The sequence below is a fragment of the Candida jiufengensis genome (genome assembly GCF_024610255.1).
Source record: "Candida jiufengensis strain CBS 10846 chromosome Unknown scaffold3, whole genome shotgun sequence".
Classification (NCBI taxonomy): Eukaryota; Fungi; Ascomycota; class Pichiomycetes; order Serinales; family Debaryomycetaceae; genus Lodderomyces; species Lodderomyces jiufengensis.
Window position 1 is genome coordinate 116548 of NW_026261560.1, and position 23229 is coordinate 139776.

Consider the following 23229-nt stretch of genomic DNA (forward strand, 5'->3'; position numbering starts at 1 on the left):
AAATTTCAACAAAACATTTTGCAGAACAATTCTTACGCTATTGTTGTGGTTTAGAAAAGTTGCTCTACTCTCATGAAAGGTGAAAGTAATCATTTTCACAACTGTTGAGAAAAGTCTAAAGGACATGTTTCAATTTAAACAAAGAAATAATTAAAGATTATTATTATTATAATTTAAGATAATTTTGACGTAAAATAATATTACACAATTCCACTTAAGTAGTTTTTGTGTTAAGTGATTGGAATTATCAGATTTTCAATTTCATAAATAGCAATGTTTAATTAATAAATACAAGAGTTTACTGATATAAGACTACAAAATTGGTTTATGAGAAGGAGATGTTAAGATTTGGTATAGTTAAAGAATCGAAGAATATCTTCACCAACTCAAGAGTGCCGAGTAATTTAATATTTACTTTTTCATTTCATAGGAATCTATCGAATTCTACGATATCACCAAATTCATCAAACTCATCAAACTCATCAAGTTCATCAAATTCACCAAATTTATCAAACACTCAATTAATAAAATCACCAATAATAGATAAGAATTCAATATATGTAATATCAATCCCCATTACAACAAAAAGATCATTTATATATTGTAATCATAGACCAGATTTATTAAGTAAATCACAAGCTTCTAAAATACCATTATATATAAAGTTAGAAACTAAGGTGATAAATCTTGCAACTAAAGGATGGAATAAATTAATTAATTCCAAACTGAAAATTAATATAAAGATTGTTGAATTTATTCAAAAATTATTATCAACTATTCCATATCAAGAAAATTGTCTTCGATCATTTCCAAATAAAGAAGCAATGATTAGAGAAATTAATGAAGAAAGTTTACATTTAATTAAACCTATAGAAAAAAAAGAACCTGAAAATGATCATCAAAAGGGTGAAAAAGATACAATAATATTACAATCTGAAATTACAAATTTAAAAATTCCAAATAATCAATTAAAACCTATCCCATTATATCATGCAAAACATCAATTACCTACCACTATCTTAAATGAATTATATGATTTTAGAGTAGATAATAAAGAAGAACACAAGAAAAATGCTTGGTTATGCGGTATTGCTATTCCATTATGTTTACCATTTGCATTAATCCCCATTGTACCTAATGTTCCAGGTTTTTATTTTACTTATAGATTATACTGTAATTACAAGGCACTTTTAGGTATAAAACATTTAGATTATTTATTAGAAACTGATATACCACAAGATGATTATTATCCAACCGATGAAAAAACAGTTGAAAAAACAACTCATTTAAAATTTAATGCCGTGAAAGAAATAGATCAAATTTACGCTTCATATAATACTGATTTACAATCTAATCAAATCAATATTAATAATGGTGATGATGAATTGTTATTGATAACTCCTGAAATTATTAATGATTTAGTTGATACATTTGATTTAGATATAAAAGATGAATTATCCAAAGCTTTAATGCAAGAAAGGAAAAGATTAAATAGGGATGTTAAAGTTGATGATCAAGTTAATTAGTTAATAGCTACTTATAAAATGTACATATTATTTATATACTATCTTCATTCTTATCGAAAACTCTCGTAAATCACTCCTAATACATAAATATTCAAAATCACGTGAATGTCACATAAATTAAACAAAAACTTAGGGCTTTTAGTATGGACTGTTTTCTTTTCTATGTCAGTAGTGGCAAAATCAACTAACAATATCTAAACTATGCGAAAAATCTCTACTAACAAATTAAATAAGAATAATAATATTGAAATATTTTCTAATTCTCTTACCCTTTTTTTCTTTCTTCTTTCCACATACAATTTCAATTATTTCAATATGAGAGATAAGTGGAGAAAAAAAAGAGTTAGAAGACTTAAAAGAAAGAGACGGAAGGTTAGAGCTAGATCAAAGTAAACGAGTCGACTTAGTTATTTACAAAAATCTTAAATGATTGAGAAAAATTTATTAGAATTTTAGAAGATAGTCAAAGATGAAGAAAGTGGAGAGAAAGATATGAAGTAATGTGTTTCAAACAACTTGAGAAAATCATCAAATAATGAAGTTTTTAAGAAATAATGTATTTATTTAATGTGCTTATGAAGATACGATGTATATGAATTGGTATGATGTGAAGGATAATATATTTAATGGAATTCAATGATGGTTTTTATTTGAAGTTGCTGGTTCAATTGTTCAATATTTTGCTAGTTGCTTTAAGATTTTTTTGATGATATTTTGAGGTTTTGATGTTTTTTCAACATTTCGATGGAGTAAATAATTATTTTTTAACTTGGTCTAGTTCGTTATAAAATTTATTATACGACCTTATTTTTACATAATTCATGAAAAACTGTAGTGATTTGATTTCTTATTTACGTTGCTGGTATTAATACAATAAATCTTGAATTAATACAGTAAATCTTGAATTAAATGTTCGGAATAAACAAAATTAGGAAATTGCGCTTTCGTTTTATAATTTATTGGCTGCAAAAAATCAAAAATTAGATTTTAAGTTCCATAACAATTAATGAATCAATCAAGAGTAGATAAAAAATTAGAAGTTCATTCAAACAATAACTCAGCAAGATCCCAAAATGTAAGACCTTTAGCATTATCATCACCAATTCATCACCATTTAAAAAAGCAACAACAATTGAATCATATTTCAAAGCATTACAAATATATTCAAACACCACCTTTAACACAACTCAAACAAGCTTCAACTATACAAGTTCTTCCACTTATAGCTTCATCAAGTTCATTTGATATAGATTCACCAACTTCTGATCCTTTAACTCCTATCTCTCCAAGAGATTTTATATCACCTCATGATCCACCATTTCAAGCTGATTTATATTTCCCGCCACCTAAAATTAGAAGAAGTATTAGTATTTTAGGGGGATCATCAGATATTTTTACAGACTATGTTGAAGATAGATATTCTAGATTTAGACCAAATGTATCCCAACATAATAATGATGTTATAATGAACAATTTACACCCTTTTCAAAAAGATAATTATGGATTAGAACAAAAAAATTTTTTACAAAATTTAAATTCATGGTTTAAATCAAAACCAGTCATTGCTAAACCAATTGATTTAGAAAGACAAGATCCAATACAAACAGGTGGGATTAGTAATTCAAATAAAAGTGATAGTTTTCGAACAATTATAATAAATCAAGAACCAGAACCAACTCCACAACCAATTTATACACCAAAAGGTATTCCAATTAACGAGTATGCGCTTAATTATGATAAATTACCTGATAATTCTAATTTAGGTGAAGAAATTGAAAGAAGAGCAGCTATTGTAAATTCATTTGATGATGATATAAGAGATTTAATTGATGGTGTTGATAATTTTTTAACTTCTTGTTTTGATGGGATTTGGTTTTTTTTTTCTGAAATTTGGCAAAGTTGTACCGAATAGTAGTATAGGTAGATTGAAAAATATGATTACATAATTCTGGATGTACAATACCTTTTCTAAAATTTTTTATTTGTAGAGAATAACTATATAGAAATAAATCTATTCAGAAGCTTCAGCAAATCTTTCTGAAATTTTAGTTAATAATTCACCATATTCTTTTTCACCTTCTTTTTCACCTTTTGAAGGTTCAAAAAATTTAGCAGAAGAAACAGCATGTTTAACATCACCAGTTTGTTCAGACAATTTTGACCATTGAGCACCATTAGCAACGGCTTTTTGTGCTTCATCATAATAACTTACGAAAGCTCTCATCATATCATAAGTTTTCCAAATCGGACAAAATTGATCATATGTTGAATAACCATTTTGTTGTAAGAAATCTTCTTTGATTAATGAAGCAACATCCAAGGTAATTTTATCGGAATCACTTAATGCCGATTTACCAACTAATTGAACAACTTGTTCTAATTCTTCAGCATTAGACAAGATTTCTTTTATTTTGTTTCTTAATTGTGGGAAATCTGGATAATTTGAGTCATAATATTTATTCAAAACATTAGTATATTTTGAATATGATACTGCAGTATTTATTGAAGGGAAATGTTTTCTTTGTGCTAATTTTTTGTCTAAACCCCAGAAAACTTGTGTAATACCTAATGTTGAAGTTGTAACAGGATCTGAAAAATCACCACCAGCTGGTGAAACTGCTGCAACTATAGAAACTGACCCAACTCTATCTGGCGAACCCAAAGCTGTTGCTTTACCAGCTCTTTCATAAAAGGAAGCTAATTTAGCACCTAAATATGCTGGGAAACCTTGATCAGCAGGCATTTCACCTAATCTACCTGAAATTTCTCTTAAAGCTTCTGCCCAACGTGATGATGAATCAGCAATCATAGAAACATTCTTACCTTGATCTCTGAAATATTCAGCCAAGGTAATACCCGTATAAATAGAAGCTTCTCTTGCTGCTACTGGCATATTTGATGTATTTGCAACTAATGTTGTTCTTTTCATAATTGGTTCCTTTCTACCATCAATTTCGGTAAATAACTCTGGAAATTCCATTAGAACTTCGGCCATTTCGTTACCTCTTTCCCCACTTTTGTGATGGTTAGTATCCTTGAAGGCTTTGTGATGTTTGTTGATCAAATTGGTTGTTGTTTTGTAGATTTTTGCAATTTTTTGGTCCATAATACTTTCGTCCTAAATATAATTGTCAAAATTTAGCGCGCTAAATTTGGAATTTTAGATTAGGCTACCACTTTCATGTCACTGAAAATCTGAAACTTCAACCACTTGATTCTAAAACAAATATAGATTAGTAAAAATAAAAAAAATACATACCATCCAACATAAATAATAACATCTGAATTTGAGAATTTAGATAATGATTGTGAAATAACTGTTTTACCACATCCAAAAGCACCAGGAATACAAGTAGTACCACCTTGAACACAAGGAAACAAAGAATCTAACACTCTTTGACCAGTTAATAAAGGATAATCAGCGGTTAATTTTTCAGCAACTGGTCTTGGAACTCTTACTGGCCAAGTATGCATCATTGAATATTTATGTTTTTTACCATCGAATTCTAATTCTAAAACAGTATCTTCAACATTATAAGAACCAGCTTCTGCTATTGATGTTATAGTACCTCTTGCTCTTGGTGGCAATAATATCTTATGATCATCTAATAATGAATTTTCAAAAATTGAACCATAAATATCACCTCCAGTAATATGATCTCCAACTTTTAATTGACCAGGTTTAAAATCATATTCAGTTGTTCTTGATAATGAAGGTACATCAATACCTCTTGGAATATAAATTGAATTTGTTTCTTCTCTAATTGATTTTAAAGGTCTTTGAATCCCATCATAAATAGTATTTAATAAACCAGGACCCAATTCAGCACATAATGGTGCACCAGTTCTTAAAACTGGATCTCCAACTGTTACACCAGCAGTTTCTTCATAGACTTGAATAGTTGCTTTATCACCATTAATTCTAATGACTTCTCCAACTAAATTATCATGACCAACTTTAACTAATTCATACATCGCACATCCAATCATGTTTTCTGCAACAACAACTGGACCAGAAACTGAATATATTGATCCATACTGTCCTTCTTTAGTGTCATCTATTGAAAGACGTTTAATCTCTTTTCTTGCATTTTCTAAAACACCGGCCTTAATGAAGTAATTGTTAGTATTCAGAAAACTATGTCAATTCATTTAGGATAATTGATTGAACATACCATTGTACTTTATTAAATGCTTTAAATTTGTAAAGTTCTTTAGTTGTATTTAAATATCTTATCAGACTTGATATTCTATTTGACATTATTTCAGCAAATATTCAACGCACGAAACAAAAGTCGTCCGTTTACCAAAATTTAGCAGCCATTCTAAATTAAGGTTGTAGTATTTGATTAAAGAGTAATACATAGGTCAAAGATAACAGAGACAACTAAAGAGTATTGCGAATGGGACATCACAGCAGTAGTGTAACTTCTAGTTCACTTAGAAGAAAATTATTTTCCGTTGTGAATTCTTTAAACAAGTATTTATAATTTCACTCCCAATTTAGTAGCTCTATCTAAAGCAATATCACACATAGCTTCCAAAGCATCTAGTTTCTCCATTTCTATATTATTTCTTTTGATTCTTTCTTCCATATTAGTTATTATTTCATCACGAGATCTACCATTTACAAATACAACATATCTTAATCCAGGAAATGTTTGTTCGTATTTTGTATTTAGTTCTTGTAATTTAACTTGTATACCTTCTAGTTTTTTCTGTTCTTCTGATGAATGTTCACTTAAAGCTGTACCTTTTGGAGCACCCAATCTTGGATGTGCTGATATGATATTTTCAATTAATGTATTACAATCTTTACCATTTCTCGATTCGAAAAAACTAGCTTGATTTAATGTTTGTATTAGTCTTGATCTCACTAATTCTATAAATTCTGGATATGTTTTAAAATTTTGATGTATTACAAAAGTATCTATAAGCCAAGTTACCGAATCACAAGGTTCAAATAAATGATCATATACTTGTTTTTGTTCCTTTGGTGATTGAGTTTTAAATTCATCGATTGATGGTAGTTGATACATTCTGGGTGAGACTAACTAGTGCTTATGAAGTTGAAAATGAAAATAAGGGAATTTGATGAATATTCAAGTGTTTTATATAGTTTAGATGTGTATAGATATCATTTGATTAAAGATTTCGGTTATCTACGTTGATCTTATTTAGATTATTAAAACCAACCACGATTGTCATGAATTTGAAATGAGTGTCATAACATCATATTTTAAGTCAAAAATTATCATTTGTGCAGCTTTGTTTTTTTTTTAGTTTTTGTGTATGATCGAAAATTTAACAGGTAGAGATATAAACGGTGATTCATCAACGATAATTACTTGATGTTTCAAAAAATTAAATGAATATATATTAAATATATGAATTAAAATATCTTCAACCTAATTAATCAGTAAAATGTTGAACATGTCTTAAATCTTCTAATTTCTTTTTGTTTGGACCTCCCTTTTGAGCAATCAATGGATGTCTCCATTGTTTTGTATATGTAAATAAAACATCAGCTAATTTTGTTGTATCATTTATACCTAAATCAGCAAAAGTTTTGGCGTTTGGATCAATTACTTGATTTATAATATGTCTTTGCATTTGATCAGGGTTTGGTAATTTCCACCATACAAATTGATATAATTCTGCTATAAGTTTAGCTAATGGTAATGGTAATTCATAATCTCCAAAATTATAACTTATTGGACCTGCTTGTGCATAATTTTCAGTTATACCATGAATCATTTGTCTTATTTCTTGATAACTTATCTTTTCTGGTCCGTATAATTCAAAAGTTTGACCTATAGTTGAATCATCATATGCAATTTTCTCCAATCCTCTTGCTACATCTAAAACATGAACTGGATAAATTTCTTTTTGATTTTTATTGGGGGTCCACATTTTGATATTTGGACCTAAATAATTTAATAAATTGTCTTCTCTACCAAACATTTGTGAAGGTCTTACTATTGTTGATTCTGGTAAAATGTCTTTTACAACTTGTTCTCCAACTCCCTTTGTGGCATAAAATACAGAATCAGATTTGGGATCAGCATTATATGAACTTACATGAATATATCTTGGTACGTTTGCCTTTTTGGTGGCATTTGCAATTCTTTCAGCTAATGCTATGTTGACATCAGCCATTGAAAAATTCTTGGTGTTGTAATCAGTCCCGATACAATTTATAACAATATCACTATTTGCAACTGAATCTTCAATACTTTGTAAATTTCTTGCATCAATTTCAACAAAATTAACAACTCCTAAATCTCCTGCAACTTTTAAAAATCTTTTCTTTAATTCATCTCTATATGGTACTATAGTAGTGGTACCATGTCTTGCTAATTTTGAAACTAAATAACGTCCTAAAAAACCCGTGGCTCCAAAAACTGTTGCAGTGTATCCAGTCCTTGATGAACGACCACCTGGACCAACTGATAAATTTACTTTTCCATTCTTGGTTATATTAATATCTTGTTCTAATACTGATGTATATATTGTTCTAATTGAGTTTTTGGTAGCTGGTTTAATCAGTGACCTCAACATTGTAAATATATGGGTTTATAATTAAATTTCTTAGTGAATTGATTAGGTTGGTGGTAATGATTTTGGTGTACTTCAATATCTCTTGGTTCTATTTTTTTTGTTTATTGATTAAATTTTCAAGTTTTCTGGTTGGTTATAGAACTTGACCAAGAAAGTAGAGTTGTGACAGTAACTTTTTCAGACACTCAAAGTTTGGTAGCATCCAAATATCAGAGATTATTATTATTATTAAGGATGATCATCTTATGAATGATCAACTAAGATCAAATTAAAGTTCTCCACATCAATATGTCATATAATTCAAACTCCTCGAAACATCAAGCAGAACTCACGGTGAATAAATTATTCTCAGATATACTACATACCCATCCCAAACCACAAAAAAACTCCCATAAAAATCAACCATTATCAACAACTCAAATATTAAACAATCAAATAAACTCCAAAAACTCCAAAATATTCAAAAAATCAAATTCAGAAAAGCAAAAACAAAAGAAAAAGGAAGCAAAAGATAAAAAGTTTCAAAAATTCATAAAGTATAATATAATTATTCAAAAAAACCCACAAGATTTAACAAAAGAAGATAAAATATACTTAAAAAAACTAACAAAGAAAAATATATCAAATTTGAATAGTTATAAGATAGATGATTTTGAAATTGAAAATGAAATGGAGAACGTTAAACAAGATTTAATTGATAATTTACAATCAAAAAGTGGTAAAAGATTAAGGAAGAAGAACATTAGTGCTAATTCTAAGGATGATAAATTTATAAAATTTGATGAAAAAGTTAAAAAGGGTTTGATATCTATGCCTGGTTTGACACCAGGTTTAGCTCCAGTTGATTTTGATGATGACGATGAAGAGTCCGAATAGATTCAACGGATTTGGTAAGTCAATGATGAATAATACACGAAAGTCAACTACTAATTCATTACATATACCATACAGTTACCGCAATTAACTTAATCCAATCTTTTTCAGTTATTGACTAAAACTTTATACACTCTATAAATTATATAAAAATTGTCTTAAATCAATAGCGGATTTTCTAACAATCCTACTATTATCATCAAGACAATTTTGTAAATTTTTCAAAACTTGATCTTTAAATTTTTCAACAATCTCTATCTCATAAGTTTTAAATATTGAAAACAAAGCTGATAATGCTAAAATCTTGACTTCTTGGTTTTTGTTTAAAATTAACTTGTTTAAGTTGTCAATCAAAATTGGTAAATTCTCTGGAATAAATTTATTTTTTTCATCTATAAATATCTTAAGAATTGTCAATGAAGTTGTTATTTGAATAATACTGTTGGAGTTGAATGAGTGTAGGATGAATTGTGAAAACTTTGTGAGATTTGAACTTATTATTTTAGTGGACAATTGTATAAGTATTTTTGATAAAATTTCAAATTGTGAGTCCTTTAACAAATATGGAAACACAATTTCAAAAATCTGTTGCTTATACAAAAGCTTCACGTTTAAATTATTGACATGTGATATTAATTTCTTTGGTTGTTGTGGATTTTTAAAGATTGATTGATCATGAAAATAAATTAATACAGAGTTAATAAATAACTCATTTTTTGTACTTTGGTAAAGCTCTAATTGATGAACCAAATTGTCAATTCCAACTTTATCCAACTTCATAATCAATCCCTTGTTTGACCATAAGTAAATTTCAAATAAATTTAAATCTTCTGTAATTAGTTCTGGTTCATATGTGTTTTCGAATTTATTAACTAATAAACAAAGATGTTGTAAATATAAAACTCTTGAGTAGTTGTCTTTTAGTGTTGTAATAGTAGTTATTGTTTGTTTGATATCTTCATCAACTTTTAGTGTACACGATTTATCTATAGCAGATAGTAACTTTGAATAAATACTTATATTTGCAGTTGGTTGAAGTTGGTAGTTTTGGTATTTGTTGTGGATTTCATCTAATATAGATTGATGTTTGGATTTATCAATAAATCTAATAATTTGTCTTACTAAATCTCCAATTAATTCAATAATAACATAATTTTCATTTTCGTTGGTTTTATTCAACAATTTTGGAATTAGATTTTTATACCACAGATTAGTTAAAAATTGATTTATATTTTGAACTTTATCAAATAATTCTAAAAGTGTACTCAATACAAATTGTAAATAGTCATCAGTTAATGAATCAATAAGTAGTCTAATGAATAAAACTTCCAATACTTGATAATTTACACATAATTCACTTATGATCTTTAAGTTCATTTTAAATTGATTCAAATCATCATACTGTAATGAATTTACAACTGGGTTTATGATGAATTCAATTACCAACAAAGAAACCAGAGAGTTTTCCATTAATGGAGTCAATTTTTTTATGATTTCTTTTAATACAATATCCGAAGGTGATGATGTTTCCATAATTATATTTTTAAAAATATCCAAAATTAATTCAATATTAGTTTTAGTTAAAAAATGGGGAATCTTGATTAAGTTTATGAGTTGTTGAATAACTTTGCACCTCAAGGTTTTTTCAATACTTGAAGAATTTGTTAAAATTTGACTGAAAAATATTAATAAATGATCTTTGTAATTTATTAGTGTAGTTTCTGTGGTTGGATGTGAAATTAATAAAAAACCAATATTGTCTACTAATTCTCTTTGTTTTTGAACATTAAGTGCAAAATCCTCATTTTTGTCTTCATTTTCTTCAACCAACACATTTTCAATATTCAAATATTTGCCCCATTTTTGTTTAAATGCATATTCAATGAGAAAATTGTAATTTTCAACTGATGTACCACCCAAAACGGATAAGATAATTATTGATTGTTTTGGTTTCTCTTTTATGTTTAATTCTTCAACCACCAAATTTAACATCTTTTCTTGGTTTGGTAATTTTTCTAATATCTTTTGTAATATTATTAAAGTTAAAAATAAAATTTTATTTTCGTCATTATCATCAATATATTCATAATCTATTGGAATTATTGAGCTAATTGGATTAAAAATTGCAACATCATTATGTAAAATTTCAAATTTCAATGCATTCCATAATGATAACCAATGCTCCTCTAATACTTTATTATTATAATTTTCCACACAAATCAATATAGTCTTTAGTGTATCATTTCTAATTACAGGGTTTGTTGAAGCTAATTTTTCAATTAAATTTGGAAATGATTCATTTGCAAATAATGATTGAGATCCTATAACTTTTCTTAAACTAAGTTTTAATTCTTCTGAAGTTATCTTGTAAGGATCATTTGCCGGTGGTGAGAAACTTATGGGGAAATAACAAAAACAGATATCAAATAATTCTTCTATGAAGTGTTCATGTTCTTTATCAGTTGGATTAAATTTAAAATTATCATTTATTAAATTATTTAATTTGAAGGACAACAATAAATTTCTAGGGTCTTTTTCACCAGATGCAATATGAATAAAAGCCTTGATGAATAGTTCATTTATATCATTTATATTGATTAAAATTTGAAAAGTTTCATACCTAACCTTGGCTAAATTTTTTTTTGGATCATAATTATTTACTAAGGATGATAAAATTTTTTCATTATTTGAATTTAAATAATTTGATTGTAAAATTAACAGATTTAAACCTTTTAATGAATATATTAAACTTAATTTATCATTTAATTTATTTAATAAAAAATCAATCATTACATTAATATCCTGTCTTGATAATTTAACTTGAGAAATGAACTCACTTAATAATTGTATAGATTTCGATCTAATTAAATCATTATCTGAAGTTAATGATGATCCTAGATTTTGAATTAATTGTAATAACGTTAATTTCTTTATAGTAAATAATTCTGATAGATTTTGAATATAATTTTTTGATGCTTCTTCATCATTACCAACTGATGCTAAATATTGATTTATTAAAATTGGAACATTAGTGACGTTATCGTTATTTTCCATTGACATAATCACCTTTTTATTGATTCTTTGACTTAAGAATTCTTCTTAAAATTAAGAATAAGATGTGAAAAATAAATTATTATATCTTATTCAATTGTACATAAAAATAAGTTAATGGTAGATCTAAAAATGTAAGATTAATATTTTTTTTATTTATTTGTTTTTATTTTTAATTTACAACCCATAATAAGATCAAACACAAGAAATCACGTCAACATCATTAAGGATTAAAAGATATATGTTTACAATTAACCATTGAATATAATAGATCAAAGAGAAAACTGGTAATTTAAATTTATATGGTTTCATACAAATCTACTACTAAATAATGATTGAAATACCGGATTTAAATGATATATACAAGAATTCACAATTAGATCAAAATAAATTCAATAATATTAATATCCATCAAAATGCTATAAGTAATGAAGAGTTTCTGAATAATGATGATAATAATAATCAAATAATTAATAGTAATAATTCATCATCAGATTCAATAGTAGATTCAATAATAATAAACAAAATATCAGATCAAAATTTATCTATAAATCATGAACCAGAAATGCAAGATGTAAATCTTTCAGGATTATCATTTGATACAGAAGAAAATAATGATATAACTCCTCAGCACATAGACTATACAGTTGGATTATCATTTCTACCTAATGATTTAAAAGAACATAAAACAACTTTTAAATTACAAGAACCTCCACAACCACCACCACCACATCATAATCAACGAATGCAACAAATATATCAACAACAACAACAACAACAGCTACAAAATGGTGGACTGCTACATCAACAACTAAAAACTAAAATATCGTTAAATCAACTGCTAGCATCACCAATGTCACTAATTCCACAATATGATCATACTGAACCTTCACCACAATTACCTCCTCCTTTATCGTCATTATCATTACAAAATGTTTTATCAATCGATCAAAATGGGCTATCAAGAAAAAATTTAGCAACTGATTTTAAAAGTCCAGCCGAATATACTTTACATATAATTTTCACACAATTTGTACGTCATGCAGAAAGAAAATTGAACATTTTTTTAAATTATTCTACTACCGACGAAACTTCATTATTTAAAATATTTGCAGAAGGTGCAGATCCTCAATTTGATAAAATAATTGTTTCTTTGGGGTATGTTGCAAGAAGAAAACCAAAACCAGTTATTGATAGTGTAATGTTTTGGAGAAAATCGAAAAGCGAAGTTGCAGCAATGGCAGCTATGGAAGTTGAAAAAGCTTTACAATTTGCTAAAACTGTTAATTTACATACCACCACCGAGAACGTAAAAAGATCACCATCTTCTTCTTCAACTTCAGCTAAAAGAAGTATGAGTATAATTAGAAGTAAAAGTTTATCGAAAATAGCACATAAGAGAAATCAATCTTCAGCATCTGCAACATCATCAATGGAAACAACCAACGAACTCAAAAAGAAACAACTACTTGAACTTCAAATATCAAATGCTAAACAAACTGCAATAAATGCAGAGAAAAAATCATTAGTTTCAATTTACATATTATGTCGAGTATTAATAGAAGTTGTTAAACAAACACCCCCAAAAACCATGGGAGAAGATTTAGGAAATAAATTAGAAGAAATAGTTTATACACAATTGAAAACTACAGATCCTGCAAGTACAAGTCAATCCATAATACGAGCAGCTAACTGGAACTTATTTGCTCAGTTACTAGGAATAATGTCAGAAAAGAGATTTTTGAGTGTAAGTGATAGATTTATTTATGACCTAGAGAAATTACCACAATTGATAAAACATGAAGATGAACCAACTATTTACTTGCTTATATCTGGAATGCAGTATCTTAAATTAAACCATTATCCTCCTGAATTATTTGAAGATAGTAAAGAATTTATCCAGATATTGGCCAAATTTTTTGAAAGAACCACCAATGAATCAATTATTTATGCATATTGTGATTCAATATCAAACTTAATTTTACCATTAGCAAATAATTTAACAGCTGAAGCTAATGATCCAGGTTGGAATGAGGGTATAGAAAAAATCTATAATAAAGCTATATCGATTCAGTACCCTGGTTGGGCTCATTTACTAAACGTTATTACCGCCACTTTGTCAGTTTCTCGAAAAGAGCTATTTTCTTCGGTATGGTATGACATAATTGAGGCAAACAGTTTTAAATTGAAGCCTAAAGTTGAAGTTCAAGATAAAACAGTTTACATATTATGTATTAGCAGATTATTATGGGTTTATTTTAATAGATGTCCAGATTCATTGAATTCAACTTTTAAAAAATTAGATGATTTTTTTAATTTAGTCTTTTTTAATTTACCAAAAAAGGGTCAATGGTTAACTGCTGATCCACAACTAATAAATGCACTTACCAAGATGATTCAAATTGTCGGATACAACCACCTAAATTATACACTTGAAAATGTACTTGCCAAATTAATGAGACAAAGTTTTAATGGAACTTTAGATACATTACAAACTGAAAAAATTATTTTGGTTGTTAGATCATATATTGCATTAATCAAAGAATTTGAAAAAGAGCATAAACCGACTTTCCCAAATATCGATATTTTTGATCAAAATATAAATGAAGATGATGTTGAAGAATTTCAATTTCTTGCTAAAAATAGTACAAATGTGACATTACATGAAGAATTTAGTAGAAATTTTGGTTTGTTATTGAGACTTCTTGATAGTCAGTATGGTTCAACAATGATTGAGACCAACTCAAGTTCATCGGGGTCTGCAAAATCACAATCTTCTTTTGGTTTCCATTTCGGTTCTGATACTACATCATCAAAAGAATTACATTTAGAATTGTTTGCAGGTCTAATAAATTCTATTCCATTTACTATGGCCTTGAATGAGTCTCAAGGTGGTTTTAAACAAATTGTTGAGTTACTTGCTAAAAATGCAGTTCATGATAATCAACAAATTCAATTGGCCACAATAAATGCACTCAAAAAATTATCTAAGAAAAAAAATCCAACAACATTATTAAATATATTTGCAAAATTTGCTTTCCAATTATCTGAGAAGACTAGTTCTGCATATGATTCCACCTACCTAAATTCACAAAGTTTTATTCTATTACTAAAATTATATACTCAACTACTTGAAACTTGGTATGAACTGTTTCAACTTGAAAAACCAGATAAATCAAATCCATTAGCTCAAGATGATGAATTAATGAACCAGGACGTATTAAATGAGTTATATCAAATTAATCACAAAAATCAAGATTTATCGAATTTGGTCACTAAAACAAAACCAAGTGATGAATTAGAATGGAAAACTATAATTAATCTGGTTGAAGAAATCGAAGGAAATGGTTTATTTTTCATATGTTCTCAAGATTCACAAATTAGAGCATGTGGTATTAATATTTTACGTACTGTTGATAAATTTGATCAAGCAATTTATAATTTAACAAATGATACCCCAAGAGAAAATGCATCTCCTAAAAAACATTCTAGAAGTTCATCCAAATTTGCAGCTGATGTGGGTACAAGAATAATACATGTATTAGAAGGATTAGAATTCAATGAATTAATTAAACCATACAAAAAAGAATTAAGTTTACCTGAACGTACAAGATTAACGAAATTGAAAAATGATAAAAGATTACTCACAAAACTAATAGAATCAGATTATGGGATAGATTCAACTATATGGTTTAGATTATACCCAAAGATTTTGGAAATATTATTTGAAAAATGTCCTATGCCAGTTGCGATGTGTAGAAATATTGTATGTGTGAGTTTAGTTCAAATGCATGAGTTAATATTAGATCATTCAGATAATCATAGATTCAATACATCTTCAATTTTTACGTCGAAACCATCAACAACTGTTCCACCTGAAATTTTGGTAAATCAATGGAAATTATATCTTATATTTGCATGTACTTCTTTAACTGCTACAAATGAACAAAAAATTTCATTCCCACAACAACCAACTCATGGTAGGAAAAAGTCTTTACAAATGTTTATTCAACATCAAAAAATCACAAGTGCTAAATCTATATTTAGAATGGTCTTGCCACTTCTCAAATCACAACAAATGATGGTTAGAGAGGCTGTTATTGTTGGATTGAGTCAAATTAACATCAACATATTCAAAACATTTTTGGAAAATATTCCATTAGCAATAAATGAATGGAATTTAGATGTTAAAAAAAGAGATTTTGCAGATGATAGATTTAGAATTGAAATTGTTCACATATTAATGAATTTAACTGGGAAATTTAAATCTAATGAATTGATATATACAGATGATACAATAATAGCAAATTTAATAGCAATTGTGAAAAATGTCAAGACCTTCTTAACACTACCTAATATTCAAATCGATATAGATTTTCAAAGATTAAGAAGATATTTTTGTGAATTTTTAGAGAATGTATTCTTGGGATTGCAGGATAAAATTAATTTAGATAAATGGTTACCATTTGAAGCAAGAATATCATGTTTCAATTACCTCAAAGAATGGTGTGGATATGGAGACTCTGCCGGAATTACAGAAGAAAGATATAGCATCATAACTCAAAATATTAACAAACAACAAAAAGATACTGCTCCAGCAATTGCACTATTAGAATTTGAGAAAAAAAGATTACAAATGTCCTCATTAAGTTGTATGGCAATATTATGCTCGGGAGAAATCAAACAAAATATTGAAAATCTAGCGGTGGTGAGTTTTGATATACCAGTGTTGTTAAATTGGATCCACTCATTATTAGAATCAGGTTCTGAAAAAGTTCAAGAGATTGGAAAAAATGCTTTGGAAAATTTATTACTTAATAATTTTGATAATCAAGAAATTCAATCATCAACCATAAAACAATGTTGTACTTCTGAAAAATCAATGCCAGTCTATTTTTGTACATTTGTTGATGTTTTTGGTAAAATATCCATAAGTGATGAAATAAAATCTGATGAATTGGTGGTGTTGGGATTATTATTGTGTGGGAATGAAAACTTTGAAGTAAGACAATCAGCAATTTCATTGTTAAAATTATTATTTGTGAAAGTAGATCTTGAAAATTTTGCAGAAGATATATGTGGTGAGAGTTTGACAATGAGAAGAAAAGCAATCGCTGACTTATCAAGATTGATCAACACTGATACTGCAACTTCGTATGTGAGACTTTCGTATTTATTTCATTTTTTCAATTTTGTTGCTGAAGATGCAAGAAAAAATTTGTCAATTATCATGGTTACTATTTTGAAAACTGTTGTACTTAAACTTGATGAAAAAGAACATTTAGATGCTACCTCAAATATGGTTTTAAATAATTTATTTGAATTATCAATTAAATTTGAAATGAAAAACTCAACTGAATTAGAAACTATGTGGATTGCACTTGGTTCAACAGAAAATTTTGATATTATAATTGATCATATTCTAAAGACTTGTTTAGAAAGTAGAAATGGAATGTTTGTTTCAAGATCAAGACAAGTTGTTGATTATTTAGCTTTTGCACATCCTGAAAAACTACATGTGATTCAAAAATTAACAAAAAATCTACAACCCAAAATGATGATACCACCTCAACCTCAACCTTTAAAACCAGCACCACCTAAACTTTTCCCGTACATTGTTGATTTATCAAGATTACATCGTGAAAAAGATGCAGCTTTTTCAATGGGTCAAATATCAATGATTTTTTTAGTTGATTTAATTAATTCTAAAAGTGATTTCATCGTTCAAAAGTTACCTTTATTACTACATATTGCTTTGACCTTATTAGACCATTATTTATTGATTGTAAGAGAACAAGCTGCTAGGCTATTAATTCATTTAATTCATTCATTAGCAATTAATGAACCCAAGGCTAGGGACACCATAACTTTATTAAGAGATAGAAATTGTAAAAATTTTTGGGTTTATGATGATTTAAATAACGACAAAAAGGGAGCAAGAACACCAAATAATATGATTTCTTTGGTTAGAAATATACTTCAAATTTTCTCAAATATTGCACCAAGTTTACAAGATGATTGGAGTAGAATTGCATTAACTTGGGGAACAACTTGTGCAGTCAGGCATAGTGCATGCAGATCTTTCCAAATATTTAGAGTACTAATTTCATTTTTGGATTTAAATATTTTAAAAGCAATGTTTCATAGATTATCAAATACAATATCTGATGAAACTACTGATATTCAAGGTTTTGCAATGCAAATATTAATGACATTAAATGCAATAGCTGCGGAATTAGATTCTCAAAAATTAATTGATTTCCCACAATTATTCTGGTCAAGTATAGCTTGTTTAAGTACTATACATGAACAAGAATTTATAGAAGTTTTATCAACAATGAATAAATTTATTCTGAAAATTGATTTAAATGCTCAAGATACCATAAATTGCTTGATTTCAACGTTCCCACCGAAATGGGAAGGTAAATTTGAAGGTTTACAACAAATTGTGACTGTGGGGCTAAGATCTTCAACTTCTTGGGAACCAACTTTAGATTTTATTGATACTTTATTGAGATTAAAAGATTCTCAAATTGTTGGTATGGGAGATTCCAGAATTATTATAGCTTTAATTGCAAACATGCCTAGATTTTTGGATGCTTTAGAGAATAATACTGTAACTTCAGAAATTGCAAATACTGCTGTTGATATAAGTAAATTAGCTGAAGCTTCTGATAAACCTTCATTAGCTAAGATTTTATTATCTTTATCAAAAAATAAGTTTAGATCAAAAAAGGATTTTTTAATTCAAACTGTAACTACTATTCAACAATTATTTTTCCCAGATTATGAAGTCATGGTATTAATTTCATTATTAAAAATGTTATCCAACACCACTGAGTTTTTCAGAAAACAAGTTTTGGTATTTTTAAAAGCCATGATCCCCTACATTGACTTCAGAAAAGATGAATTTATTGGATTAGGTGCTGATTTGATATCACCATTGCTTAGATTATTGTTAACAAATTTTGCAGAACCAGCTTTAGAAGTGTTAGATGAAGCTGATATAATATCTGGTTCACAATTAGATAGAGATATTTTAAGAATGAGTCTTGGTAACACCTCCATTAAAAAGGAATATGAAAATACTGCAACATTATTTGGTATACCAGAAGAAAGTGGGTGGTCAATTCCAATGCCAGCAGTAACTTCAGCAAGTACAAGGAACAATGTTCATGCTGTATTTTCAACATGCATACCAGTAGTTGATGAAGAACAAGATAAAGAATTACAAGAAGATCAAAATGAAGAAATTCAATTTCACATGGAAGATTATTATAGTCCAAATGCCCCACAAGATACTCAAGATACTATATCTATGAGTGTCGAAGAACCAGAAGTTTCATTAAGTAATATGTGGGCGGCACTTGATGATTTTGATAGTTTTTTCAATACAACTGAAAAAGCTAAAAAGATAAACAACTCCATTAACCACTCAAATGAGTTAAGGCAAAATAAAATACCACCTTATCAACAAACACCAATTGAAAGTGCTCCAAATACATATGACAAAAAGGTCTCAGCAATATTAAATAAAACATTGACATCTACACCATCATTTAGAAATAATTTACTAGAATATATTGGAGAAAATGAGCGATCGCCAATTCCACCAACAAGACGTTCTTATATTCCATTCAGAAATAAAACTATAAAAGGCAAAGATATATCAACTCCAACAACTTTAAATTCAGCAAATTTTGATATTCAAAAGACCCCTCATCAAACTCCATCATCAATTTCAATGCCATCGTCTTTCAAAACTCCTTTGGTTACAAATAAATCATCTTTTACAAATGGTAATAGTGATTTAACAACTACGACCACTTTAAATAATTCCAATCTAACTCCAGAAAATGGAATACGTATTGTATCTAAAAAAAGATCAAAGAAAAAGTAATCAGATAGATTGATATATGACTAAATTTTTAAATAATTAATGAATTTAATGATAGCTATGCAAGAATAAATTTGAATAGACTTGTAGTTGTCCTCTAATATATCAATTAACTAACTCTCTTGTTTTACGTCATATGTAGTGAAACCGCAAAAGAAACGAGAAAAAATAAAATAAAAAAAATTTCAATATGATTCAAAAGAACTTTAATCATCACAAGACATCAACCACCAAAAAATGCCTCCAAAGAAGAAAGGACCACAACCTTCAGACAAAAACAAGGCAAAGGCGAAAGCTAAGTCCGCTGAAGACAAAGTCTTTGGTATGAAAAATAAAAATAAGTCTAAAAAAGTTCAACAACAGATAAATCAATTACAAGCAGGTGTAGATGGAGGATTAGCTAAAAGAAAAGAAGCAGAAGCTAAAAGGAAAGCAGAAGAGAAGAAAGCAGCAGAAGAAGCTAAAAGAGAAGCTGCAAAATTATTTGGAATTCAGCAACAAAAAGTTCCGTTTGGGGTTGATCCAAAATCAATATTTTGTGAATTTTTCAAACAAGGTGTTTGTACAAAAGGAACAAAATGTAAATTTAGTCATGATCCAAATGTAGGAAGAAAAGATGTCAAAAAGGATTTATATACTGATGCAAGAGAAGAAAAAGAACAAGATACAATGGATAATTGGGATGAAGATAAATTAAGAAGTGTTATTATGTCAAAACATGGTAACCCAAAAACAACCACGGATAAAGTTTGTAAATTTTTCATTGATGCAGTTGAAAATGGTAAATATGGTTGGTTTTGGGTTTGTCCCAATGGTGGGAATGAATGTAAATATAAACATTCTTTACCACCTGGATTTATACTAAAGACAAAAGAACAAAAGAAATTAGAAAAACTAGCGGCAGAAAATGAACCAAAAATCACATTAGAAGAATTCTTAGAATTAGAAAGAAGTAAATTAGATAAGACAAATTTCACACCAATAACAGTTGAATCATTCAAGAAATGGAAAATTGATCAATTAGCCAAAAAACAATCACAACTAAAAGAAGATGAGAAAAAATCAGGTAAAAAACCATTAACTGGTAGACAAGTAATATTGGAGAAATTTTCAGATAAATATTATACTGAAGAAGATGATGGGAATGATTCTTGGGATTTATCACAATTTAAAGCAAGTCTACCTGATGAAGAAGATGGTACAATTAAAGATTATGGTGATGGTTCAAATGCTCAAGAATACTATCAAGAGGAAGAAAAACAAACAAAAGAAAATGGAGGTAATAACGAAATACATCAAAATGGAGCAACTGATAATGGCATATTGAGCAATGGAGACGCTAATGGTATTTCGAATAGTAATGGGGTCAAACTAGAGTCCTAGTAAAATAATATACGATACAAAGTTCATTCTTTATCAAAATAGACAAACCCGTTCTAATTCTGTATATCATCTATAAATTTACTACTTTTTTCAAAAAATTCAAAATCATCATCCATGAAAAATTCTATAACTGTATTAGTATCTTTTAATAAAATTAATGCTTCTATTATCCTTCTAATCCATTTTGATCCCTTGTTATCATAGATTTCTAAATCTTTAAAATTTTGAGTATCAAGTATACTCAAAAGATTTAAATCTTCTTCATCCATTGTTTTTCTTCTTCTTGGAGGTAATGGAGGAGTCGATATTGATTCTTCTGTAATTGGACTTCCGTCAGATGCTATATTCGATGATGTTGGTGTTGTAGATATTTTTTCTTTGTCAATTGGCGTTGAGTTATGTAGGGTTAGTGGGGAATTGTTTACCTTAAAACTTTTTAATTTTGATGGCTTTATTGGTTTAACGGGAGCATATTTTATGGGTGGTGGTGAATCTGACAAATCGATTAAATCATTAACTTCTTCTTCATCTATTTTTTGATCTTGTTGATCCTCCTCTTTCTCTGGTATGGGCTTTCGATTATTTCTTGTGTTTACCAAATACACGAGTTGATCTAGTATTTGGGAATCATCAAATTCTGATAAAGGACCCACTATTCTAATATAAATAGCTGAAACTTGATTAGTATATTTAGCTGCTATATAAGTGTACGCTTCCAAATCAACTTCTCCAGAATCACCAATGCATACAAATTTTTTTTCAGGAAAGTCAGTCAATATCTTATCTAAGATTTTTCTTTTTCTTGATAATGATGGTTCTAAAATGATGGACATTATATTACCCAAATATTTTTTTAAATGAATTGATCCAATAGGTAATTGGACTTTATTCATATACTCATATATACAATCATACAATTGCCAAGGTGAATTACTTACATAGAAAAAATTAACCCCACTTTTTGAATATATATCTTTATACCAATTTATGATATTCTTGATAGTCCAGCTATCAAATGTACCAGTTAATAGATTTCTCATTAGAATTTTTCTGCTACCTACAACACCAGTATGTTTAATGGTATCATCAATATCACTAATTATACCAACACCTTTATTTGGGATGAACATGACTTCGCTAATTTTAAAAATAGTATCGTCTATAACTGATTTAGCAACAATAATTGACGGTTCATAATTGACTTCAATTGTAGTATCAAAATTTCCATTTTTATCAGTGAATATTTCTTGTTCTGTTAAATTTCTTTCAAAATTATTAGCTGCTCCAATAGTTATTATAAGATGGGCATTGGCTACTGATTTTGCTAAAAACCCTGCTAATCTTTCTCTTATTCTATCTTGAATTATTGGTGAATTGTTGTTGTTATTATTCGAATAAGTTGTAGACACATTTGATTCACTTGACGATATGGATTCAGTATCAGAACCTTGTGGATTACTTGCATCAAAAGTTTCTTGATTGAAATGTTTATCAGTTTCCAATTCGACTAAATCTTGATCAGCTACTTCTTTATCGATAGCTCTTTTAAAAGCTGCAATAATAAATCGATTTCTCCTATTAGCTATCCCTGGTGCAAATACTAAACCAGAAACGTCAACTAAATATTTATCTCTTTGTCGTCTTGTATATGTTGGATATAATTGAATCGTAGTATCTTTAGGTAGTATAATGTTTCCATCTTCATCATATTTTTCTGGATTAGCTATGAATACTCTTGATGCATTTGAGGCTATAGAACCTACTGATGTTGATATTTTTGAAACATAATTCTCTCTTGTATTTTTGGCTAGTTCAAGTAGTCTTTGTCTCCTAGACATATCTTGTGAAACGATGGTTAATGTATAATTATGATTGCATAATACTGGGTTAGTATTAATTGTAAATCAGATAGTGGTAATAATAATTTTTTATTTTTCC

General features: G+C 28.1%; 10 protein-coding genes across 10 annotated transcripts; 5 read left to right on the top strand and 5 right to left on the bottom strand. All coding sequences in view use genetic code 12, as the record gives it.

Annotated features, from left to right (window-relative positions):
- Positions 1-338: 338 nt before the first annotated feature.
- Positions 339-1526, top strand: KGF54_002525 (uncharacterized protein; the record flags this gene model as incomplete). The annotated part of the gene is made up of 1 exon (XM_051763014.1): positions 339-1526. One exon carries the CDS (start codon positions 339-341, stop codon positions 1524-1526), a length of 1188 nt encoding a protein of 395 aa, XP_051619896.1.
- Positions 1527-2532: 1006 nt separating this feature from the next.
- Positions 2533-3438, top strand: KGF54_002526 (uncharacterized protein; the record flags this gene model as incomplete). Its single annotated transcript, XM_051763015.1, has 1 exon — positions 2533-3438. One exon carries the CDS (start codon positions 2533-2535, stop codon positions 3436-3438), a length of 906 nt encoding a protein of 301 aa, XP_051619897.1.
- A 99-nt stretch (positions 3439-3537) lies between these two features.
- Positions 3538-5704, bottom strand: TFP1 (H(+)-transporting V1 sector ATPase subunit A; the record flags this gene model as incomplete). The annotated part of the gene is made up of 3 exons (XM_051763016.1): positions 3538-4540; positions 4786-5633; positions 5702-5704. The coding sequence occupies 3 exons, from the start codon at positions 5702-5704 to the stop codon at positions 3538-3540; spliced, it is 1854 nt and encodes a 617-aa protein (XP_051619898.1).
- A 306-nt stretch (positions 5705-6010) lies between these two features.
- Positions 6011-6565, bottom strand: KGF54_002528 (uncharacterized protein; the record flags this gene model as incomplete). The annotated part of the gene is made up of 1 exon (XM_051763017.1): positions 6011-6565. The coding sequence occupies one exon, from the start codon at positions 6563-6565 to the stop codon at positions 6011-6013; it is 555 nt and encodes a 184-aa protein (XP_051619899.1).
- A 373-nt stretch (positions 6566-6938) lies between these two features.
- On the bottom strand, positions 6939-8087 carry KGF54_002529 (uncharacterized protein; the record flags this gene model as incomplete). The annotated part of the gene is made up of 1 exon (XM_051763018.1): positions 6939-8087. The coding sequence occupies one exon, from the start codon at positions 8085-8087 to the stop codon at positions 6939-6941; it is 1149 nt and encodes a 382-aa protein (XP_051619900.1).
- Positions 8088-8375: 288 nt separating this feature from the next.
- KGF54_002530 (uncharacterized protein) lies at positions 8376-8963 on the top strand (the record flags this gene model as incomplete). Its single annotated transcript, XM_051763020.1, has 1 exon — positions 8376-8963. One exon carries the CDS (start codon positions 8376-8378, stop codon positions 8961-8963), a length of 588 nt encoding a protein of 195 aa, XP_051619901.1.
- A 132-nt stretch (positions 8964-9095) lies between these two features.
- On the bottom strand, positions 9096-12014 carry MET18 (Met18p; the record flags this gene model as incomplete). The annotated part of the gene is made up of 1 exon (XM_051763021.1): positions 9096-12014. The coding sequence occupies one exon, from the start codon at positions 12012-12014 to the stop codon at positions 9096-9098; it is 2919 nt and encodes a 972-aa protein (XP_051619902.1).
- Positions 12015-12342: 328 nt separating this feature from the next.
- Positions 12343-19911, top strand: CAS4 (Cas4p; the record flags this gene model as incomplete). The annotated part of the gene is made up of 1 exon (XM_051763022.1): positions 12343-19911. The coding sequence occupies one exon, from the start codon at positions 12343-12345 to the stop codon at positions 19909-19911; it is 7569 nt and encodes a 2522-aa protein (XP_051619903.1).
- A 234-nt stretch (positions 19912-20145) lies between these two features.
- Positions 20146-21291, top strand: KGF54_002533 (uncharacterized protein; the record flags this gene model as incomplete). Its single annotated transcript, XM_051763023.1, has 1 exon — positions 20146-21291. The coding sequence occupies one exon, from the start codon at positions 20146-20148 to the stop codon at positions 21289-21291; it is 1146 nt and encodes a 381-aa protein (XP_051619904.1).
- Positions 21292-21344: 53 nt separating this feature from the next.
- Positions 21345-23129, bottom strand: KGF54_002534 (phosphatidate phosphatase; the record flags this gene model as incomplete). The annotated part of the gene is made up of 1 exon (XM_051763024.1): positions 21345-23129. The coding sequence occupies one exon, from the start codon at positions 23127-23129 to the stop codon at positions 21345-21347; it is 1785 nt and encodes a 594-aa protein (XP_051619905.1).
- Between the last annotated feature and the right edge of the window lie 100 nt (positions 23130-23229).